Genomic DNA, 18,147 nt, shown 5'->3' with positions numbered 1-18,147 from the left:
CTCTCCAATATCATTTTTACCCGTTGGCAGCTCTCTTGTATGTGTATTGTACAGAGAACACGGGGTAAAATGATTGATGTCCTCATAATATTATAACAGATGTCTGTCCAACTATAGATCGTAGATGTGAGAACCATCTTCCTTCCTCGAGTAGATCTTTTCAAGCACATGTGATGATCACTTAGTTGCGTACCATATTATAAAATATAATATAATAATGTAACCCTACTTTTTTAAAATAGGTATCTCAATTATGTTATTTTCAGTTTGAAGTTTGATGGTGCGTTCACATTAAAATCACATAATTTTATCTCAAATACAATCAATCAGACTCAACGATTCACTTCACCATCGGGAAAAGTATCTATTATATTATATATAAACCTAGAACGGACTAATTAGCTAATGGTTGATCGACCAACTCCACCATTCTCAAATTCAATAGTTGTCCCAGTGAAACTTTCCATTTGCTGTTTTTCCTCATTGATCTTGGGCAGCTATTCAACTTTAACAACCCGAAATCAGGGTTTCCATGACCTCGGACTTCAAGCTTATTCGAACTCTCTCAATTCGGAGACTGGAAAGAACATAAACAAATTGATGATGATGGATGCGCATTATGTCAGTCCAAGGGAAGATGAGCAAGGACCCTCTCGTTCATGTGTTCCTTCAGAAACTTGAAAACTATGGAGAAGACAAAGTGTGCACTGTGGATGGAGGGGGAAGAGTTACCTTCTTCAATCTTTTCTGATAAATTTGTTGTATGTATTCAAGAAGCAGCCGCTTTCCAAGTTTTCGTGTAATTTATTTCTAAATTGAGCGTCTTCGATATCATTTATGTATCCATCAACTTCCTCTTCGGGCTGTTTAGTCCATGGTTCAGCCAGAGCACAGCAGTTCCCTGAGCACAGAAAGGAAGATATGGATCGATAATATCTTTTACATAATCGATTATTTGCCATTCATATGCAGAATTAGATTTATAAGATTTCAAAAAATAACACATCCACGTCGGTATAATTATGTGTGTAAGCATGTCAATTAGATAAGTAATACCCAGAAAGGGCACTCAATGGTTCTATAAATTTTCCATTTACAACCTCTAAAAGAAATTGGGTCATGGTACACTAACATCGCCCTCAACCTGGGACGAAGAGTTTTTGGTTCGATTCTTTATTACTGGGACTGCAGGTTCCCTTCATTTCTCCTTTCCTATCTATCACAACTTCTTAGATTCATGGACCTCTTTGTGACAGGAAAAAAAAAGGATGTGATTAAATTACTGCTTCTATTTTTCATCCCAATTGTTTAATTCTTAAAATATGATAATCCATGGGTGCTGTTTCCTTTTGTGCCCGCAACTGTTGTCTTCCTCGTATGACATTGATCACTTATCGCCTTTTTTTTAGAGGTTTTTATTTGGTGAATTAATAATCAATTAGTAATATATATATATATTGTGACGTCTATTGGCTGACAATTTTCTCATCTTATCAACACCCTTGTAGGGCTTTGCCTGTATTCATGTTTAATTATGCTTGAAAGTGACGAACAGAAACAGCGACAGGAGATCTCTATGATCAGATCCCATTCACGCATCTTCTCTTCTCCCACTTATGAGTATACATACGTACAGATTATGAAATTAATTCAAGCCCAGCTGCCTGTCCTTTTTATAAGTCGATGTCATAGTACTGCTATCGGTAAGCTGCGATTATATATATCAAGAAATTCTGATTCATATTCACAAGGCAGGACATAAGAAGGTCAAATAAACCATGTAGAAATTTCGCATGTATGAACATATATTGGCCTACGTACGTTACAAGAAATAATTGAGTTTCACGTTTCCTTGTCACTCTGTCATTGATCATCAACAGTGTACACAAATATCATATTTTTCTTTTTAGAGATTTGAATCTAGTCTTTTCTATTCGCCCAAGGTTTGATAATTATTACGACAGGGATATATGCGCGGTTAGGTTTAATGGGATTGACGAGAGTACACACATGAGAAAATGCTAAATTTCAGAAAAGTAAATAAAAAGACAATTAATGACCGAACCAAAAATTAATGAATAAATAATTAGACAATTGGATGAACTACGCATGAGGGAAGAGAGAAATTAAATTAAAGCAACTTCACTATATGGGCCCTGCCATGTCCACCCATTAGGCCCATGATGTGATCGTCATCATCCTCCTCTATCTCCTTCCCTTACTCTCCTCCTGTTTTGGCCCCTCTAAACCCCTCTATAACTTGCAGATGTTCCCTCATTTTGTGAACAAAAACAACATATCTCAGTAAAATCTCCATTAACCACAGCTATGTCGGGCGATAGAGGGAAAGATATAGCGGAAGGATCGACAGTGAACGATCAACAGCAGACGCCGAGTCGCTATGAGTCACAGAAGAGAAGAGATTGGAATGCATTTATTCAGTACCTGAGAAATCACAGGCCTCCGGTCCCGCTATCTCAGTGCAACTACAACCACATCCTCGACTTCCTCCGGTACCTCGACCAGTTTGGGAAGACAAAGGTTCACATCCAAGGATGCATATTCTATGGGCAGCCTGAGCCACCAGCTCCGTGCACATGCCCACTTAGGCAGGCTTGGGGCAGTCTCGATGCGCTCATAGGGAGACTGCGAGCTGCATATGAAGAGAACGGTACTGTCTACAGCTAGCTAAAACCTTTTTAAGCCAACATATATATTATTAGTGTACACGCATCGATCGACACGGCATTTTTACAATTACGAGTTTGAAGATATCGCTTCATTGCGGCATTTTGAACACAGGCGGCACACCGGCGACAAACCCTTTTGCTAGTGGAGCAATTCGAGTTTACCTTCGAGAGGTGAGGGAATGCCAGGCTAAGGCGAGGGGGATCCCATATAAGAAGAAGAAGAAAGCATCTGGTAATCAAGGGAAGGGAACGGAAGAGTCGAGCTCCACCGTGCACTTCTCCTGATCTTCTCCTTCCTTTCCCACGGGAAAAGAAAATGGTACCTATCAATTACAACCTCTTGACTTAATCACTATACCGAGTTATATACTTGTTACTGCTAATGGTCCGTATGGGACCATCATGTTCTTGGTTGGAACGACTCCAAACCACGATACCAGGAAAGCCCTGGTTCCGAGTTTATATATATATATATATATATTATGCTGTTAGAATACAGACTGAGATGGGATCGACAAACTTGTCTAGTTTCTGAAGATAGGAAAAGAAAAATTCCATATTAGATCAACTCTAAATTCGTTTAAACACATTTAAATTGAGTAAGTTTTGGAGTTGATGATATGCCTTTTTTCCCCCCCTGGAATATTGTGAAATATGTATGTCTGAATTAACCTAGTCATAATTGTACTGCTATGTTGGCTTCTTCTGTATTATAAATTTCCCGACACACTACGAAGTGCTTCGAAACTAGAAACCATAGGTAGAAGACAAAGGCTAACCCTAATTTCAACTTTTAACATATAATTGTGCCCACTTGGTTGGGTTGCTCTTGCTATATAAATTAGTTCTTGAGTTTTTTTTTTCCCCTTTTTGGGTGAGACGTTCTTGAGGATCCTACAATTGCATGCACAAAGCACAAAATTGTTTTTTGAACAATGTTCTTGGTCCAAGCGTGCTAGGATATAATCCTAATACGGCAGTTCAAAATCACTCCAACTGAGACGATGCTGGTGGGATTGAGACTACTAGCTACAAAAAAAATGTCCTTTGCCAATTTATTTGAATACGCTCAAGTACTTACAAATACGAATCTTAATTAACCAGTACAGTTCTCAATTGAGACATATATATATGGTTTTAATTGATCTGTGTTATCCAGCTCACTGCTGTATATGCATATACCTTTTCAGAATCTTATTATTCATAAAATGTTGTACAACCCCTCATGATCTAAGTATAGGTTCTTAGATCATCATTTGATAGAAGATTTTTATTAGAAGTTTCTAATAAAGAAACGACTCTCTTCTTAATGACTTCATTAGATTTTTCTCCAAAATTTGGGACTTTAGAGATTCTAAAGACATATCTGCCGCCATTAACGATCAACAGATACAGAAACACTTTTCGAAAAGTTGATGCAACGATTTAACAAAAAATATATATGTATATATGTCCAAATGATTCAGCAGAAAATGATAGTTAAGTTTAAAGGTCTCGTTTTGAAAGATCCGTAACTCATAATATTCCAAATGATCCACACACACATCCACATGTATTAGTATGTAGTGTGTGTGTGTATATATATATATATATATATATATATGATATATTCAAGTTGTGATTATTATATGATGAGCCAAGTTGAATCATTTACGAATTATTTCTTCTCCGAACAAAATTATTATGGCAAATATATAATCAGGGGCAGTGTCACATAGCTTGGTTTGTGTCTAATTTTGCTTATATATGAGTCTATGCTGAAGACTAAACCATCCAGTGATTTTTAATAATGAAAACATTATGATCCCCAAGCATTATGGAGCTCTCCATGAGTGAAATCTATTCCCAAAGGCAGGTCCCGTGTTTCTCTAGGTTGGTCTCTTCCATTTTCCTTTTATTGAACTTTGGCAGGAGCATTCGACACTATATAAATCTTGCTTCGGATTTACCTTAATTTTGATCATATAGTGCATGATTTATGTCACTGAGCTTCCCTTGTGCCTGCAACTCATCTAGTTATAATTAGTCGGTATGTGGTTATCCCTAGCTTTTTGCATCTTCTTCCACTATTTGTCAATCTTTTATATGTAAAATCTGAATGAGAAAAACATCCGAGAAGCCTTTACACACTTGCGGACAGAAAAGAAAACTGAAAGGGTGAACTAATACTAAATTTATAGGATCAATAATCATAAGTTCACTACGCGGATCAACGTATTGATATGTAATTATATGCAGGGGCGGAGCCACATTAATGGGAGAGGGGGCAATTGCGCCCCCCGGATGTTCAATATCTTTACAAATGGCCCCAAAAAGTTATGAACTTTAAAAAATTTGTCCTATAATATGTAAGTTAGATTATTATTTGCCCCCGCTGGAATGTGTAATATATGTTAAGTTAGTATTTTCCCCCGCTGGAAGAAAATCCTGGCTCCACCCCTGATTATATGATTAATTAATCTCGATGCTCTTATATAAAACCTTTAAGTCCATCAGTCAGTTATCATCTATCCCGAACAAGAGAAGTTCACATGCTGTTGCATAACTGATCCGGTTTTAATAGGGGGCGGGGGCGGGTTTGGGTGGTTTATACGCTAATTATTTTTGCCGGTATAATGTATTATGCTAATAATTAGTCCCTTTTTTTAGAGAAAAATATACAGCCGTGCCAAATCAGGATATAGCTTATGGATCTCTCTCTTTTTTGCGGTGTCCTCTTATAATAAGTCATGGATGATTCGAGCAAAAAACATTTAGGCCATCAATTAAGCTACAAAAGTTTCATATTTAGGCTGTTTATTTGAATTTCCTGACGAGGGTCTTGTAGGAAATAAGGAAGCATGGATTGGATGGGATGAATGGAAATTAACGAAGATCACAACTTGACGGCAGCCCTAGTTCGAGGAACCTAATTATAAATCATGCATATCACTGGACGTTGCGGCGGAGATGTTAAATCATATGAATCCCGCACGTGCATTGTATTCGCTATCTCTCTAAAAATTTGTAAGCTTACATATTGTTGTACGTTGGATGTAATAGCTATGATCAGATCTCGCAGAATATGTTGCGAAGAATCAAAATATATTAGTGTCATCTATCTCATTTCTTATTATGCCTATTCTTTTGAGAGCATATATAAACCTTCCAATGACCTTATAATCAACAAGCCAATAAACGGCATCTTACTTTATTATATTAAAAAATTTAGAGAAAGTGGGTGTAGTAAATTCGCATGTACTTTAGCATAATAATCAAGAATTTTCAAATTCAATTTTCGTTATAAGACCATTTGTATCATTTTATTATTTATTATTAAAATAAAAATTAAATTTTATTGAACTCACGTATCTTTCTTGTAAAAGAAATAATGCTCCAAAAAGGGGTAGTACGGACTTATTGGGGTTAGTACTTTGTAAACTCTTTTCAAAGGTTTTAGTTGAATAATATTCATCTTATTTTCTTCTCTTTTCCCTTTGTTTTATTTCCAAAAGGCAACGTTGGAATTTTCAAATGTTGCTATTCGAGATGCTTTTGAATACACCATAGCACAGCATAGCATTTTCTTTTCTCATTATTTTGTACCGCTTTTTCGTCGTATCTTTTTATATCATGTGATATTAATTAGAATATAATTCAACATATATGTACGAATATCATTTAAATTGTGCCATCAACAAAATACCAAAGGACTCGTGTGTTTTGTTGAACCTTCAATTTTTCAGAAGTACTTTGCTGATCTCTGATCGGGGATGGAATAGTCGCACCGTATTTACGAGATCTCTCGAATGGCAAGCCCATCAGACAAAAACATTAATAGGGCGTAATCCTTGATAAGGAAATAACATCCACAGGATGAGATGAAATCATTGCGCGTTATATATAATAATCATATGTAAAGGCATTTTAATTGTGATATCCAATGATTGATTTCATGGGCCAACGATTGATCCACTGGGCCTAACGTGCTCATCGGCCCATTATATATTCGATCTGACTCCAACTTTCATACTCAACTGAAGCCTCTATCTTGGGCTCTCGGGAAGCCCATCATCATCAGAGCAAAGCCCAAAGAAGTCAGATTTTTATTTTTGGTGATAAGTGGAGGCACATAAACTTAGTACAATGAAAGAAAATAAAGCTAAATAAATGGACACATAAGTCCCGCCGATGAGGATCGAATCTAGAATCTCTTGATTCTGGGCGTTGTCTCGCGCCACTGCATCAAGACCCCTTCCTCCAAATACGTCGGATTTTATACGATGAATTTTCTCACGCGATGTGTATCCTATTAAATCACATGCATTAAACCAATTAGCTCTTTACCGCTGGATTAATGTAATGTCACGAGCACAAACTCATTTGGAAACTTCCAACTATTCCAAGCCATGTCATTTACAACAAAATAATGTCTTTCATCATTTCTTATCATTCTTCTTTTTTTTCCAGTTTAATTGGATTTATTTGTTATTATTATAGAATCCGAACGAGCCGAACCCATCAGAGAAATTAAGAATGCGCAGTCGTGATAGGAAATATATACAAAATCAGGAATTGAATAACAATATAGCGGATTCAGTGATTGGTTTTTGGTCTTGTGAATCCAGACGTCTCTTCATGTATATGTTTGCTCTCACAGTCTCAGATTTCAAGTGAATGGGACAATTGGGACAACATGCGGAGATATTGCTCTAGAGGGCATTCGTGGCGGACGTTTGATCCGGAAGCCACTTGGCGGTCCCTGACGGTTCCCTGCATCGATGAACAAAATTTTAGATGAAATGCTGACCAATAGATGGGTGCCACGTAAGTAGGTGGTGCAATTGGTAATTTCTCAGTGGGAAATAAATTATGCCATTCAAGCTGTACGAGGTATTCAACTGTGCCATAATTAGTCTCCATTTTAATCCTACCAGAAAAAAAAAAACCTTTAGATTGCACTATACATTGTGATTTCTAAAATAATTTCATATTATATTTTCAAAAAATTTCACGACATATTATAAAAATTTTCACCACACATCATATCGTTACTTTTTCTTATGAAATTAAATTAAATGGTAATGTTACGACATTTTCAGCGATAATTTTACACAAAAAAAATTGAGGAATTTAAAATGGAGTAAAATGAAAAATATATTTAAAAAAAGGAGATGAAGGGGAGGGATGGTGGTGGTTTTAAAATGAAATAAATGAAAAATATATACTAAAAAAAAAGAAGAGGGTGGGATGATCGTGGTTTTTTTTTTTTTTTGGAGGGGAGGGCCGGCGGCCACCCAACCCCCCCTTCCTGATCATCCCCTTACTCTCCCTTTTTTTTTTTCAATTTTGGACGAAAAAGTAACGATATAATGTGCGGTGAAAATTTAAAAAAATTTCGCGATGTGTCGTGAAAATTTTTGAAAATATGATATGTGGTAAAATTATTTCAAAAACCAATAAACCATGATGTGTGGTGTAATTTATCCAAAAAATTAAATTTCCATTTTAATAAATACTTTTTTAGGGTGAAATTTTTAATAAATACTTTTTACATACAAATACAATACAAGCATTAGTAAAATTATAAAAGTCTCGCGCTCCTCCCCACATAGGAAAATATATTTTATTTTTAATTACCAGAGATTCATAATTTAAAATGAAAAGGAACAATATTTGATAGATAATTTTTTATGGAAAAAAAATGATTGGGGATATTGCTATCACAAATATGAAAGATCGAGCATTAAAGGGTTATTTGAATTACGGTTATGAATGGTTATACATAGGTGGAATATGAGTTATTATGCAAATTATAAAAAAAAATTATTCCTCTTCTTAACAAGTTACAATAGTTATTCTTCATTATATGATATAATTTGTGTTATTTACCTTATGGGATGAAAACTGTTTACTATTCAATAAACACTCTATTGACATTGGATATATCAATCTATATGTGGACACTGTTGTATGCCCCGATAATCTGTTGAATTTTATCATCATTCGCGTAACTTTATATATATGCCATAAAAAATATGCATATACATGCTGTGAAAGTTTTGGATTTGTGGTTCTTGATTCTGACTAATGGACTGATCGAGTAGACAACACGATAAGCTTTATTATTTGAAGTATCAAAAAGGTCAAAGATAAGACAATGATGTAAGAGTATATTGAGTCCATTTTCAATTTCCACATGAATGAATGTGTATTTCCCCCCCAGAAGACATTCTTTTGTAAGGTTTATATAACTTGACTTCAACCCCATTACTTATCTTCATCTGCTTCTTGGTTTCCTTGTTCGAATGCCGTCATTCTTAATTCGAAAATCTAACCCATTGATAGCTAAAAAACAGGAATAACTCGATCATAAGATAAAAAAAAATATACGGAATGCGAAGATTATTACATCGTCGGGCTTGGAAATAGGTAAGAAACATGAGATTTGGAGGCAATTGAAGCTCCAGAACTGAATGCGAGGAATTAATGCCACATTTCGGAAGGTGAAAGTGAAATGGACTCCATCATTTGTCGAGACCAAATTGCCGTACTTCGACCCCTTTATTTCTCAACATCTTTTTCCAAATTTCCTTGTTCGAGAGCATCGTTCTTAACTCGGAAATGTGATATATCGATACCCCTCGAGTAGGTATAACTTGATCATAAAATGAGAAAATATATATGCAACATGTGAAAACTGTTATATCGTTGAGTTTCAAGATGGGTAAAAAATGGATAATTAAAGATCTAAAAGTGAAGGCGAGGAATTAATGCCACGTTGAGGAAGGCGAAAGGAATGCATTAGTTGTCAAGACCGAATTGACAAATTGAGGGATGTCTTTGTTATTATGGATGTCTTTGTTATTCCAAATAAATCATCATCCGATCAATGTGAAGTATTTCCAAATCAATCAACGCCACTACCGATCTTTCTCTCTTTCCTTGCTTTCCCCCATTTGGTTGGGCCCCACAAAGGAACCTAATCCGAAGAGAATCCCGCCATCCCTTTGGATAAGATAAGGAGAGTACTCTGTCTGTCCCTGTCCCTGTCTTAAACTTGTACCAATTGCCAACACCAAAACCAATTGTCCCATTTGTTTTTTTTTTTCCCCCCCTATAGTTATCATTATGATTACTATTACTATTCTTAATCACGTAAAGATCTTCATAAAAATAGAAAAAGAAAAAGAAAAAAGTGTAACGCAGTTGCATTCGCCTTCATTTTCGTCAAATAACTAATAAGTTTCAGATTTAATATTCAGTATGAAACTATTCGTATTTTCTTATTAGATATTAAAATTTTTATTTCATTATATTAAACTCGTAATTGTCCTTTTATAACAAAAAGAAATTCAATAAACCCTAAGAATAAGTATTCACAAAGCATGCGGTTCAACAAGTAGATTTCACACGCACATATCTATGTCATATTCTTGAATATGATGAGTAATCAACGTATATAGAAAGTGTGTTTGCATCACCCATGATGTAAACTCATTATCCAATTAAATGCGTCACCCGCTATTTAAAATCACGAGTCAATTAAACTTACTCCCTTCTTTTCAATGTAAAATTATTCAACCATTTGATGTGGAGGAAGTCGTTTGGACTCTTTCGTAGTTTGTATTCTATTACAATCCGAATCTTGTCTCAATATCTAGAACGATGCAAACGTTTGATAAGATGTTGCCGAACATCGGTATCTAGCCATACTGGGGGCTGGGCCAAGGGCTCAAATATATAAGAGCTCAGATAACGCAAAGGAAACCCTCACACACACACACACACACACACACACGCATATACACACTTTTCCCCTCCTCAGACGAATAAATGGATATATCTCTTATCGACGAAATTATGTTGTGTGAGTTAGTGACTGACTCAAACTCAGATGGATTGTCCATTGCATATTGATGCCCCACCGTGTTCCTCTTTTTCTGTGGTTTTCAGGGATATATACATGCATCTGGACACTTATGTATAATACCCACACACATTATATATATATATATATATATATATATATATAAATATAAATGTTATTTCGTGCTCCGTGATGTGTTCATAATTTCGATCTAGAATTTTAAAACCCAAGAAGCTGGTAATTAATTACTCTAATGTGCTAACTTCTCCGGTATTCTTATCGCGAAAAACTCGTACAACCTGATTATATATTTGATTACAATAGAGAAAGTAAAACACATAACTAACGACTACGTATCGAATTCGTTTATTGTCTATTTAGCAAAAAGAATTGCATATGATTAGTGATATACGTAGATTAATCTTATCGATTAACGTGTTGTTCCTATATTTACGTTATTCGTTCTTTTACAAAAATGCTTGTCTCCTTATTATGCATTAATTAATTAATGTAATTACAGATGACTAATTTATATACTAAAAAAAGGAAGCATAAGAAAGATAGCCCGCGGACGTTGTCAATTCTTTTGCTCTTATTTTTCTACTGCAATATGCTCTGATTATCCGAAACAATTCATTTTTCAAATAATATACACTTCGTTGGGTCGATTTGATAATATAAATGATCGAGAAATATTAATCTCTAAAATGCACGTGCCAAAGGAGTCAGGTGACTCTTTCATTAAATGATCAATCTATTAGCATTGATTATAAGCTATTAATTCAGCTTGCCTACAAAAAAGTGAACAAGTTGTATTGGACTCATCAGATAGTCTTATAATCGAAAATTTTCTTTGGATTTAGAATGTTCAATATGTATAATCAAAATAAGTGATTGTTGAGATTCACGCAGAAACATACACTTTGGATTTTAAAGAAAAGATTCAAAAACATATTTATTTTGACTCGGGGAGAAATGCATTGGAGTATCGATATGTGCCATGCGCCTGAATTTGAAGGAGGAAAAGAACATCAAAAGAGAGTATACTCCACTGAGTAGGTGTGATTAATGAATGAATAAAAAAAAGAAAGTGCTTTATTCATAAGTAACGAAGATGAATTACCTTTTATTAATGAAAGCGTAGTATAGCGACATACGCTTGAATTTACTAATTAATAGATTTTATATTCGATACCCGTGGTGAAACTATTAACGTCCATTTATTAACTATTATGATTTTTATTTTATTATATTAGATTTATGAATTTTTTTTGTAACTTAAGAAAAAATGAATTTTTTTTTTTTAAGAACGAAGATGAATTATGTGGTTAAAGAGAAACGAAAAAAGGAAGACAAGCAAGCACGCTTAGATTCAGCAAAACAAAGCAAGGACGCTTAGCTAGCAATCACCACCATTCCTTTTTTTTTTCCCCCCCTTCAATAGGTAACGACTATCCTTCATAAATCGATCCATTGTAAAAGCATATTATATGAAAAAGGTAGAAATTACAAAAAGTGGAAGATATTGAATGACCCGGTAAGCAGATTATAAAGGAAAATAAATGTGAATCATATCAAGTAAGAACGATATAATTGTAGCAAGCCTTCCTAAAATTAATATTTTCAATCGACTATCTTTATGTAACAATTCACCATGGACACCAGTGAAAACTAAAAAGAAAATCCTCAGTTCTAGTTCATTAATCCATGGAGAATTTCTACCTCCATTGACGAAGATAGCACAGAAAGATTGCATCGGAGTTGGTATCTAAGCATAGGATCCCATCACGGAAGCACCATTCCCTTATCAAAAACTGGCATGTACATATTTATATATATATATATATACATGTGTGTGTGAGAGAGAAGTATAGTAATAAAGAGGATTCTAAAAAAAAATGAAAGAAAGAAGAAAACAAGGATAAGCTTTGCGAAGAAAAATTCACCAACTTTGGATTTGGAAGAATAGCTATTCAAATTCCTGATCCAATGCTTTTCCAGCTTCCGCAGATTAAATAATTTGATATAATTTCCATTCTACATTTCGATTTTGTAAACCTTGCATCGATTCTACTTGTACTTTAGATTTTGACAGCTTTGCATTAATTATTTACAAACAATGTTTCTCCAACCTATCAAGTCGAAATGCTCCATAGCCAAATTCTCCAAAATTTACATCCCATCAACTTAAATAGGAATTGCTGCCATTACAGCTGGAGTTCAGTTCAATACAATTGTCACATCATTGATTCGGAATCGGGAGTTTTTAAGTTTATTCCTCATCTATTTAATTCTTTTATTTCTCCGGTATGAAATTCCCGATTATATTCATGTGTATCTATCATTAAAAAAAAAAAAGGGAAAGGTATGCTCTACTTTTTCATGTCCTCCTTACTGGTGATTGAAAATATTTTACAATGGCTGCTCCTCCATTTTCTGGTTATTTTATTTTATTTTTTAATTTCCCCTTGTAAAGCCAATATTTGTTTGGGTAAAATAAAGATAATAATTTGACTTGGGTTATTTCGATCCTTTTACTCAAATAGATCAATTCTATACTATCAAAAACTCGATTATGACTTCTAACACTAATGATTTTACCTTTTTACTTTTAATGACGAGTCAACTCACTCTAAAAATTTAAATTTAATAGACTGGTATAAGAATATTAATTTATTTAGTAAAATCAGTAGGAATTCGATTTTGCAGATTCAAAATTTAAATAATTTATTGTGTTTTTTTTTCAATTGAAGGAATATTAATAGATTTTTTAACTCTTATAGCTTAAAAAATGGAGAATTAATTCACAATTTCTTGTAATCTTTTTTTTTTATATACAAAATTGAAGTTTGAAAACTGATACAAGAAGAAATGTTTGGTTATGTTGATCTTCAATTTTATCTAAAATAAAGATAAGGTTATTATTCATGAAAATATTACTTTCGTAACATTATCTTCATTCTTATAGCAATTTCACTAGTATGATTCTATTATTTCGATTTTGTGAACCCTCCATCGATTCTACATATATAATAGATTTTTAACAGCTTTGCATTAATTATTAACAAACTGTATGGTCCGACCTATCAAGTCGTATTGTTCCATAGCAAAGTTCTCCAAAATTTTGACATTCTCTCTAAAATACAAGCTCCATGTGGTTCTTATACTGCTGTAATAATTACTGAATGTAGAGAAATATATCCATTATTCGTAAATTTAGCTCTTAATTTCTCATAATTTACTAGAATTATATTAACCGGTATGGAGCAATAATAATGTTAGTATCACAACTTTTCAGTTTGTTCTTTTTTCGGCTGGAGAAAATAGTTTCATGTTTCAATCAATATAACAGTTTTTTTTTTTCAATTACTTTGTGTGATTGCAGCACGAATATTATATTTACACATAAAACATATAAACAACAAAGATTCTTAATCGGAACAATTCCAATTCATAGTATTACGTCGTTCTGATAAATACAACGAGATTCGAGGATAGCCAGTATTTGAACATTTTGTAGTCGTAGGCGAGAATCTCTGCGATTTATTTTTTATATAGACATGTCCTCGTGAGGAGAATCACAAAATATTATTGGCCGCATGACAAATTGGATGGTGAATTTTCGAGTTCTTGGCCTTTTATGCTAAGAAATTATAAAATTCTCCCCCAACCCCACAAAAGTAATTTTATTCTTAAGAATCCATGAACAAAAAAAATGTATGTATGTATATATATATATATATACACATTTCTTTTTTCTTATCTTCTTTTAATTTTGTCCTTTGAACCATTTTTGTCCCTTGATTCCATTCATTGTACCATAATTGTGTCCCATCTTACCTCTTCCTCATTGGTCCATTTTAACTTTCTCCATATTTGGAAAAAAATAAAATAAGATTTTGATGCCCGTTGGAGCGACTGTGGCTGTATCTAGAATTATATTTCTACTTTCAGTTCCAGTACAAAAATGAAGAAGTTACAAAAATACTTCTAAAACACTAGTTTTTGATCACTACGTCGTCGGAGGTCGAGCAATTGAGACGCGAATAAGAGAAAAGGAGATAAAAAGAACGGACTAACTAAATTCATTATAAAATCATGATATTCTTGTCATATCGACGAGAAAAATTTGGACCATTCCACTACTACTTTTCATTTCAACAATATCCGTAGATTTTGGTCAAGTTCTAGATAATATAAAGGACAATTTTATTTTTGATCGATGATCAGTACTGTTCTAGTGGCCTTGATACGTTCCAGGAATGCACGAGGACCGACCGTGTTAGAAATAGACGTGGTTTTGGATACGTAAAACTCGGAAGTAACGAAAATGGCCTGTACGTATGTAGTTGTACTTTCGGATAGAAAAAAGAGAAGTCCATTGAACAAAATATATCATATCCACAAAGGGAGGTCCCAATTGGGGCTTTTGGATCTACGTAGGGTCGCCGATGGCTTCCACAAAACGGTCCTCATGATGAAAAATCGCACCAATGACCAAACTTAGGAGCAAACAGCAATAGAAAAACTAAAGCCAAAAATCCAGAACCTTGATCAAAACGTACGATTTTTCTTTTCTTTTCTTTTTTTTTTTTTCGAAAAGAAAATCCCAAACATCGTATTCCAAGTCCGAGGCCCATCGATAAATCCTAAGCCAAAGACAACAAGGACGTGGATGAATGTCAATCGAGCTTTCATTTACGGACTTCACCTACAATATAAGAATTCCATATCAGTTTGAAAGCATATTGTAGTCCAGAACAAGACGAACTCGCCCGCGGATTAGTTCCTGTCTCTGGATGCCTCAAAAAAAAAAAAAGAAAAAAAAAAGAGCCATGCTGGTGTTCTCTCTCCGGTCACGCGCCATGAGGCGAGTGAGGTCTAGACACATCTATTTCCCATCACGCGGATAAAGTCTTATAAATAACAGATATATCACGGGATATACGCAACAAACCTATCGATACGAAACATCGGCACGAGTGATTATAAATTTATAACACCATATTATTTAGAAGGATAAATTTATTTATAGAATGCCGTGACACGTGGCGTACCGATTACGCACAATATTTTCTTCATCACGTGGGACTTCATTTCACGGCAAACCCACCTGTTTCCATTAACTCCGGTGAAGTGCAGCTCTCTCCCATCTTCTCTCTCTCTCTCTCTCTTCACTCTGAGCTGTGATATCTATCCATCTTACCTTCTAGAAAAGTAAAACCCAGCAGCCGAACAAGGCGGCGACGCCGGGCCGCCGTGATATTGGATGGCACCAACGGGTTGGGAGCCCGCCACCGGCCTTAGCGACCTGCCGGACGTCATACTGTCGAACATCTTCGCGCTCGTGACGGACACGCGCGCCCGGAACTCGCTCTCCCTTGTCTGCCGCAAGTACCTGGCGCTGGAGCGGTCCACGCGCTCCTCCCTCATCCTCCGCGGCAACGTCCGGGACCTCCTCGGGATCCCCGTCAGCTTCCGCCGCGTCACCAACCTCGACCTCTCCCTCCTCTCCCCCTGGGGCACCGACCTCCTCTCCGCCGCGGCCGTCGACCCCTACCTCCTCGCCCACCGCCTCTGCCTCGCCTTCCCGGAGGTCACCTCCCTCACCGTCTACGCCCGCTCCTTCCTCGTGCTCCAGATCCTCCTCCCCCTTTGGCCTCACCTGAGCCACGTCAAGCTGGTCCGGTGGCATCAGCGGCCGCCGCAATCGCCCCTCGGCGCCGACTTCGACACCCTCTTCCGGAGCTGCAGCTCTCTCCGGTCGCTCGATCTCTCCAGCTTCTACTACTACACGGAGGATCTCCCGCCGGTTCTTCAAGCCTGCCCCCAAATCTCTGCCGGCCTCACGAGGCTCGATCTCCTCACTGTTTCGTTCAGCGAGGGCTTCAAGTCCCACGAGATTAGCGTGATCACTTCCAGTTGCACGAACCTGAAGGAGTTCCTCGTCGCCTGTACGTTCGATCCCAGGTACATCGGTTTTGTCGGAGATCAAGCCCTCCTTGATATCGCAACCAATTGCCCCAGCTTGACTCTGCTTCACTTAGTAGATACTAATTCGTTGTCTAATGCTCGGGTCGATCCCGAGGAAGATGGGTTTGCTTCCGAGGATGCTGGGATTACTCGGGAAGCTCTCGTCGAGGTCTTTTCGCGACTGACTTTGCTGGAAGAGTTAGTGTTAGATGTTTGTAGGAATGTCAGAGAGAGTGGGTCTGCTCTGGAAGTGTTGAACTCGAAGTGCAAGAATTTGCGAACTCTCAAGTTGGGCCATTTCCAGGGGGTCGTAATGGCGATCGAGTCCCAATTAGATGGGCTAGCTAAGTGTCAGGGGCTTACTTCATTGTCGATCAAAAACTCAGCAGATTTGACCGATATGGGGCTGATCGAGATTGGCAAAGGCTGCTCAAACCTTGTCAAATTTGAAGTCCAAGGTTGCAAGAACATCACGTGGATGGCAATGAGAACGCTGACCACTCTGCTTCGTCGGACTTTGGTTGATGTGTCCATTTCTTGCTGTAAGAATCTCGGAGCTGCCGCTTCCCTTCGCTCAGTGGATCCAGTTCGGGATCGGATCCAGAGACTCCACATAGACTGCGTGTGGGATGGGTTGGAGTTGGATGATTGTGAGAAGCAAGAAGAAGTGGCTCGAAACTTTGATCTCAATCAGGCAGTCGAGCCTTCTGGTGGTAAGCTCTTGAACTTCTATGGAAGTGAACTGGAAGAGGACTCTGGGAGGCATAAGAAGTGCAGGTACTCTTTGGATTTAGACGCGAATAATAGTTCCCACTCGCAGAGCAATGGGAATGGGTTCTTCTCGACCAAGAGCTGGGAGAAGTTGAGGTATCTCTCTCTTTGGATTGGAGTGGGGGAGCTGCTGAACCCTTTGCAAAGGGCAGGTCTGGAGGATTGTCCTAGTTTGGAGGAGATCCGGATACGAGTCGAAGGGGACTGCCGAGGCAGGCAGAAGCCGGCTGTTCGGGCTTTTGGGTTGAGCACTCTGGCCCAATACCGGGCCCTATCGAAGATGCAACTGGATTGTGGTGACGCGATAGGTTATGCTTTAACTGCCCCATCAGGTCAGATGGACCTGAGCCTGTGGGAGAGGTTCTTCTTGAATGGGATTGGGGATCTGAGCCTTAGTGAGCTCGATTACTGGCCCCCGCAGGATCGGGATGTGAATCAGAGGAGCTTGTCCCTCCCTGCAGCTGGGTTGCTCGCAGAATGCCGCTTGAGGAAGCTCTTCATTCACGGGACTGCACACGAGCACTTCATGAATTTCTTGCTGAGGATCCCAAACCTGAGGGACGTGCAGCTGAGGGAAGACTACTACCCGGCACCAGAGAATGATATGAGCACCGAGATGCGAGTGGACTCCTGCAGCCGTTTTGAAGATGCATTAAATCGGCGCCACATCCTCGACTGAGAAAATGCATCCGTGACTTTTAGGAATAAGAATAAGAGGTAGCAAGAAGGCCTGTCCGCTGTTGCTTTTGTTTATAATTTTGAAGAACTCAGGAAGTTGAACCAGAATTGAGCTGACACTCCGTGCATGGAAAAAGAATGTTCGAGTTGTCTTCATCTCGAAGCATTTTTGCATTTATCATTGAA

General features: G+C 37.1%; 2 protein-coding genes across 4 annotated transcripts; both read left to right on the top strand.

The window, feature by feature from the left end:
• Positions 1 to 2,178: 2,178 nt before the first annotated feature.
• LOC116193811 (protein LIGHT-DEPENDENT SHORT HYPOCOTYLS 10-like) lies at positions 2,179 to 5,811 on the top strand. Of its 3 annotated transcripts, none has more exons than XM_031522558.1 (3): positions 2,180 to 2,671; positions 2,803 to 3,009; positions 5,526 to 5,811. In XM_031522558.1, the coding sequence occupies exons 1-2, from the start codon at positions 2,329 to 2,331 to the stop codon at positions 2,973 to 2,975; spliced, it is 516 nt and encodes a 171-aa protein (XP_031378418.1). In that variant the 5' UTR covers positions 2,180 to 2,328; the 3' UTR covers positions 2,976 to 3,009; positions 5,526 to 5,811. The 3 variants fall into 3 exon arrangements, with proteins under 3 accessions (XP_031378419.1, XP_031378418.1, XP_031378417.1); XM_031522557.1 differs by having other exon boundaries at positions 2,182 to 2,671; positions 5,518 to 5,811; XM_031522559.1 differs by lacking the exon at positions 5,526 to 5,811 and having other exon boundaries at positions 2,179 to 2,671; positions 2,803 to 3,010.
• Positions 5,812 to 15,502: 9,691 nt separating this feature from the next.
• Positions 15,503 to 18,139, top strand: LOC116194196 (F-box/LRR-repeat MAX2 homolog A). Its single transcript, XM_031522947.1, has one exon. It carries the CDS (start codon positions 15,809 to 15,811, stop codon positions 17,960 to 17,962), a length of 2,154 nt encoding a protein of 717 aa, XP_031378807.1. The 5' UTR covers positions 15,503 to 15,808; the 3' UTR covers positions 17,963 to 18,139.
• The last annotated feature ends 8 nt before the right edge of the window (positions 18,140 to 18,147 follow it).

This window comes from Punica granatum, chromosome 2 (assembly GCF_007655135.1).
Source record: "Punica granatum isolate Tunisia-2019 chromosome 2, ASM765513v2, whole genome shotgun sequence".
Classification (NCBI taxonomy): Eukaryota; Viridiplantae; Streptophyta; class Magnoliopsida; order Myrtales; family Lythraceae; genus Punica; species Punica granatum.
The sequence above is the reverse complement of the archived record's forward strand: the minus strand, read 5'-3'. Positions and strand labels throughout refer to the sequence as shown.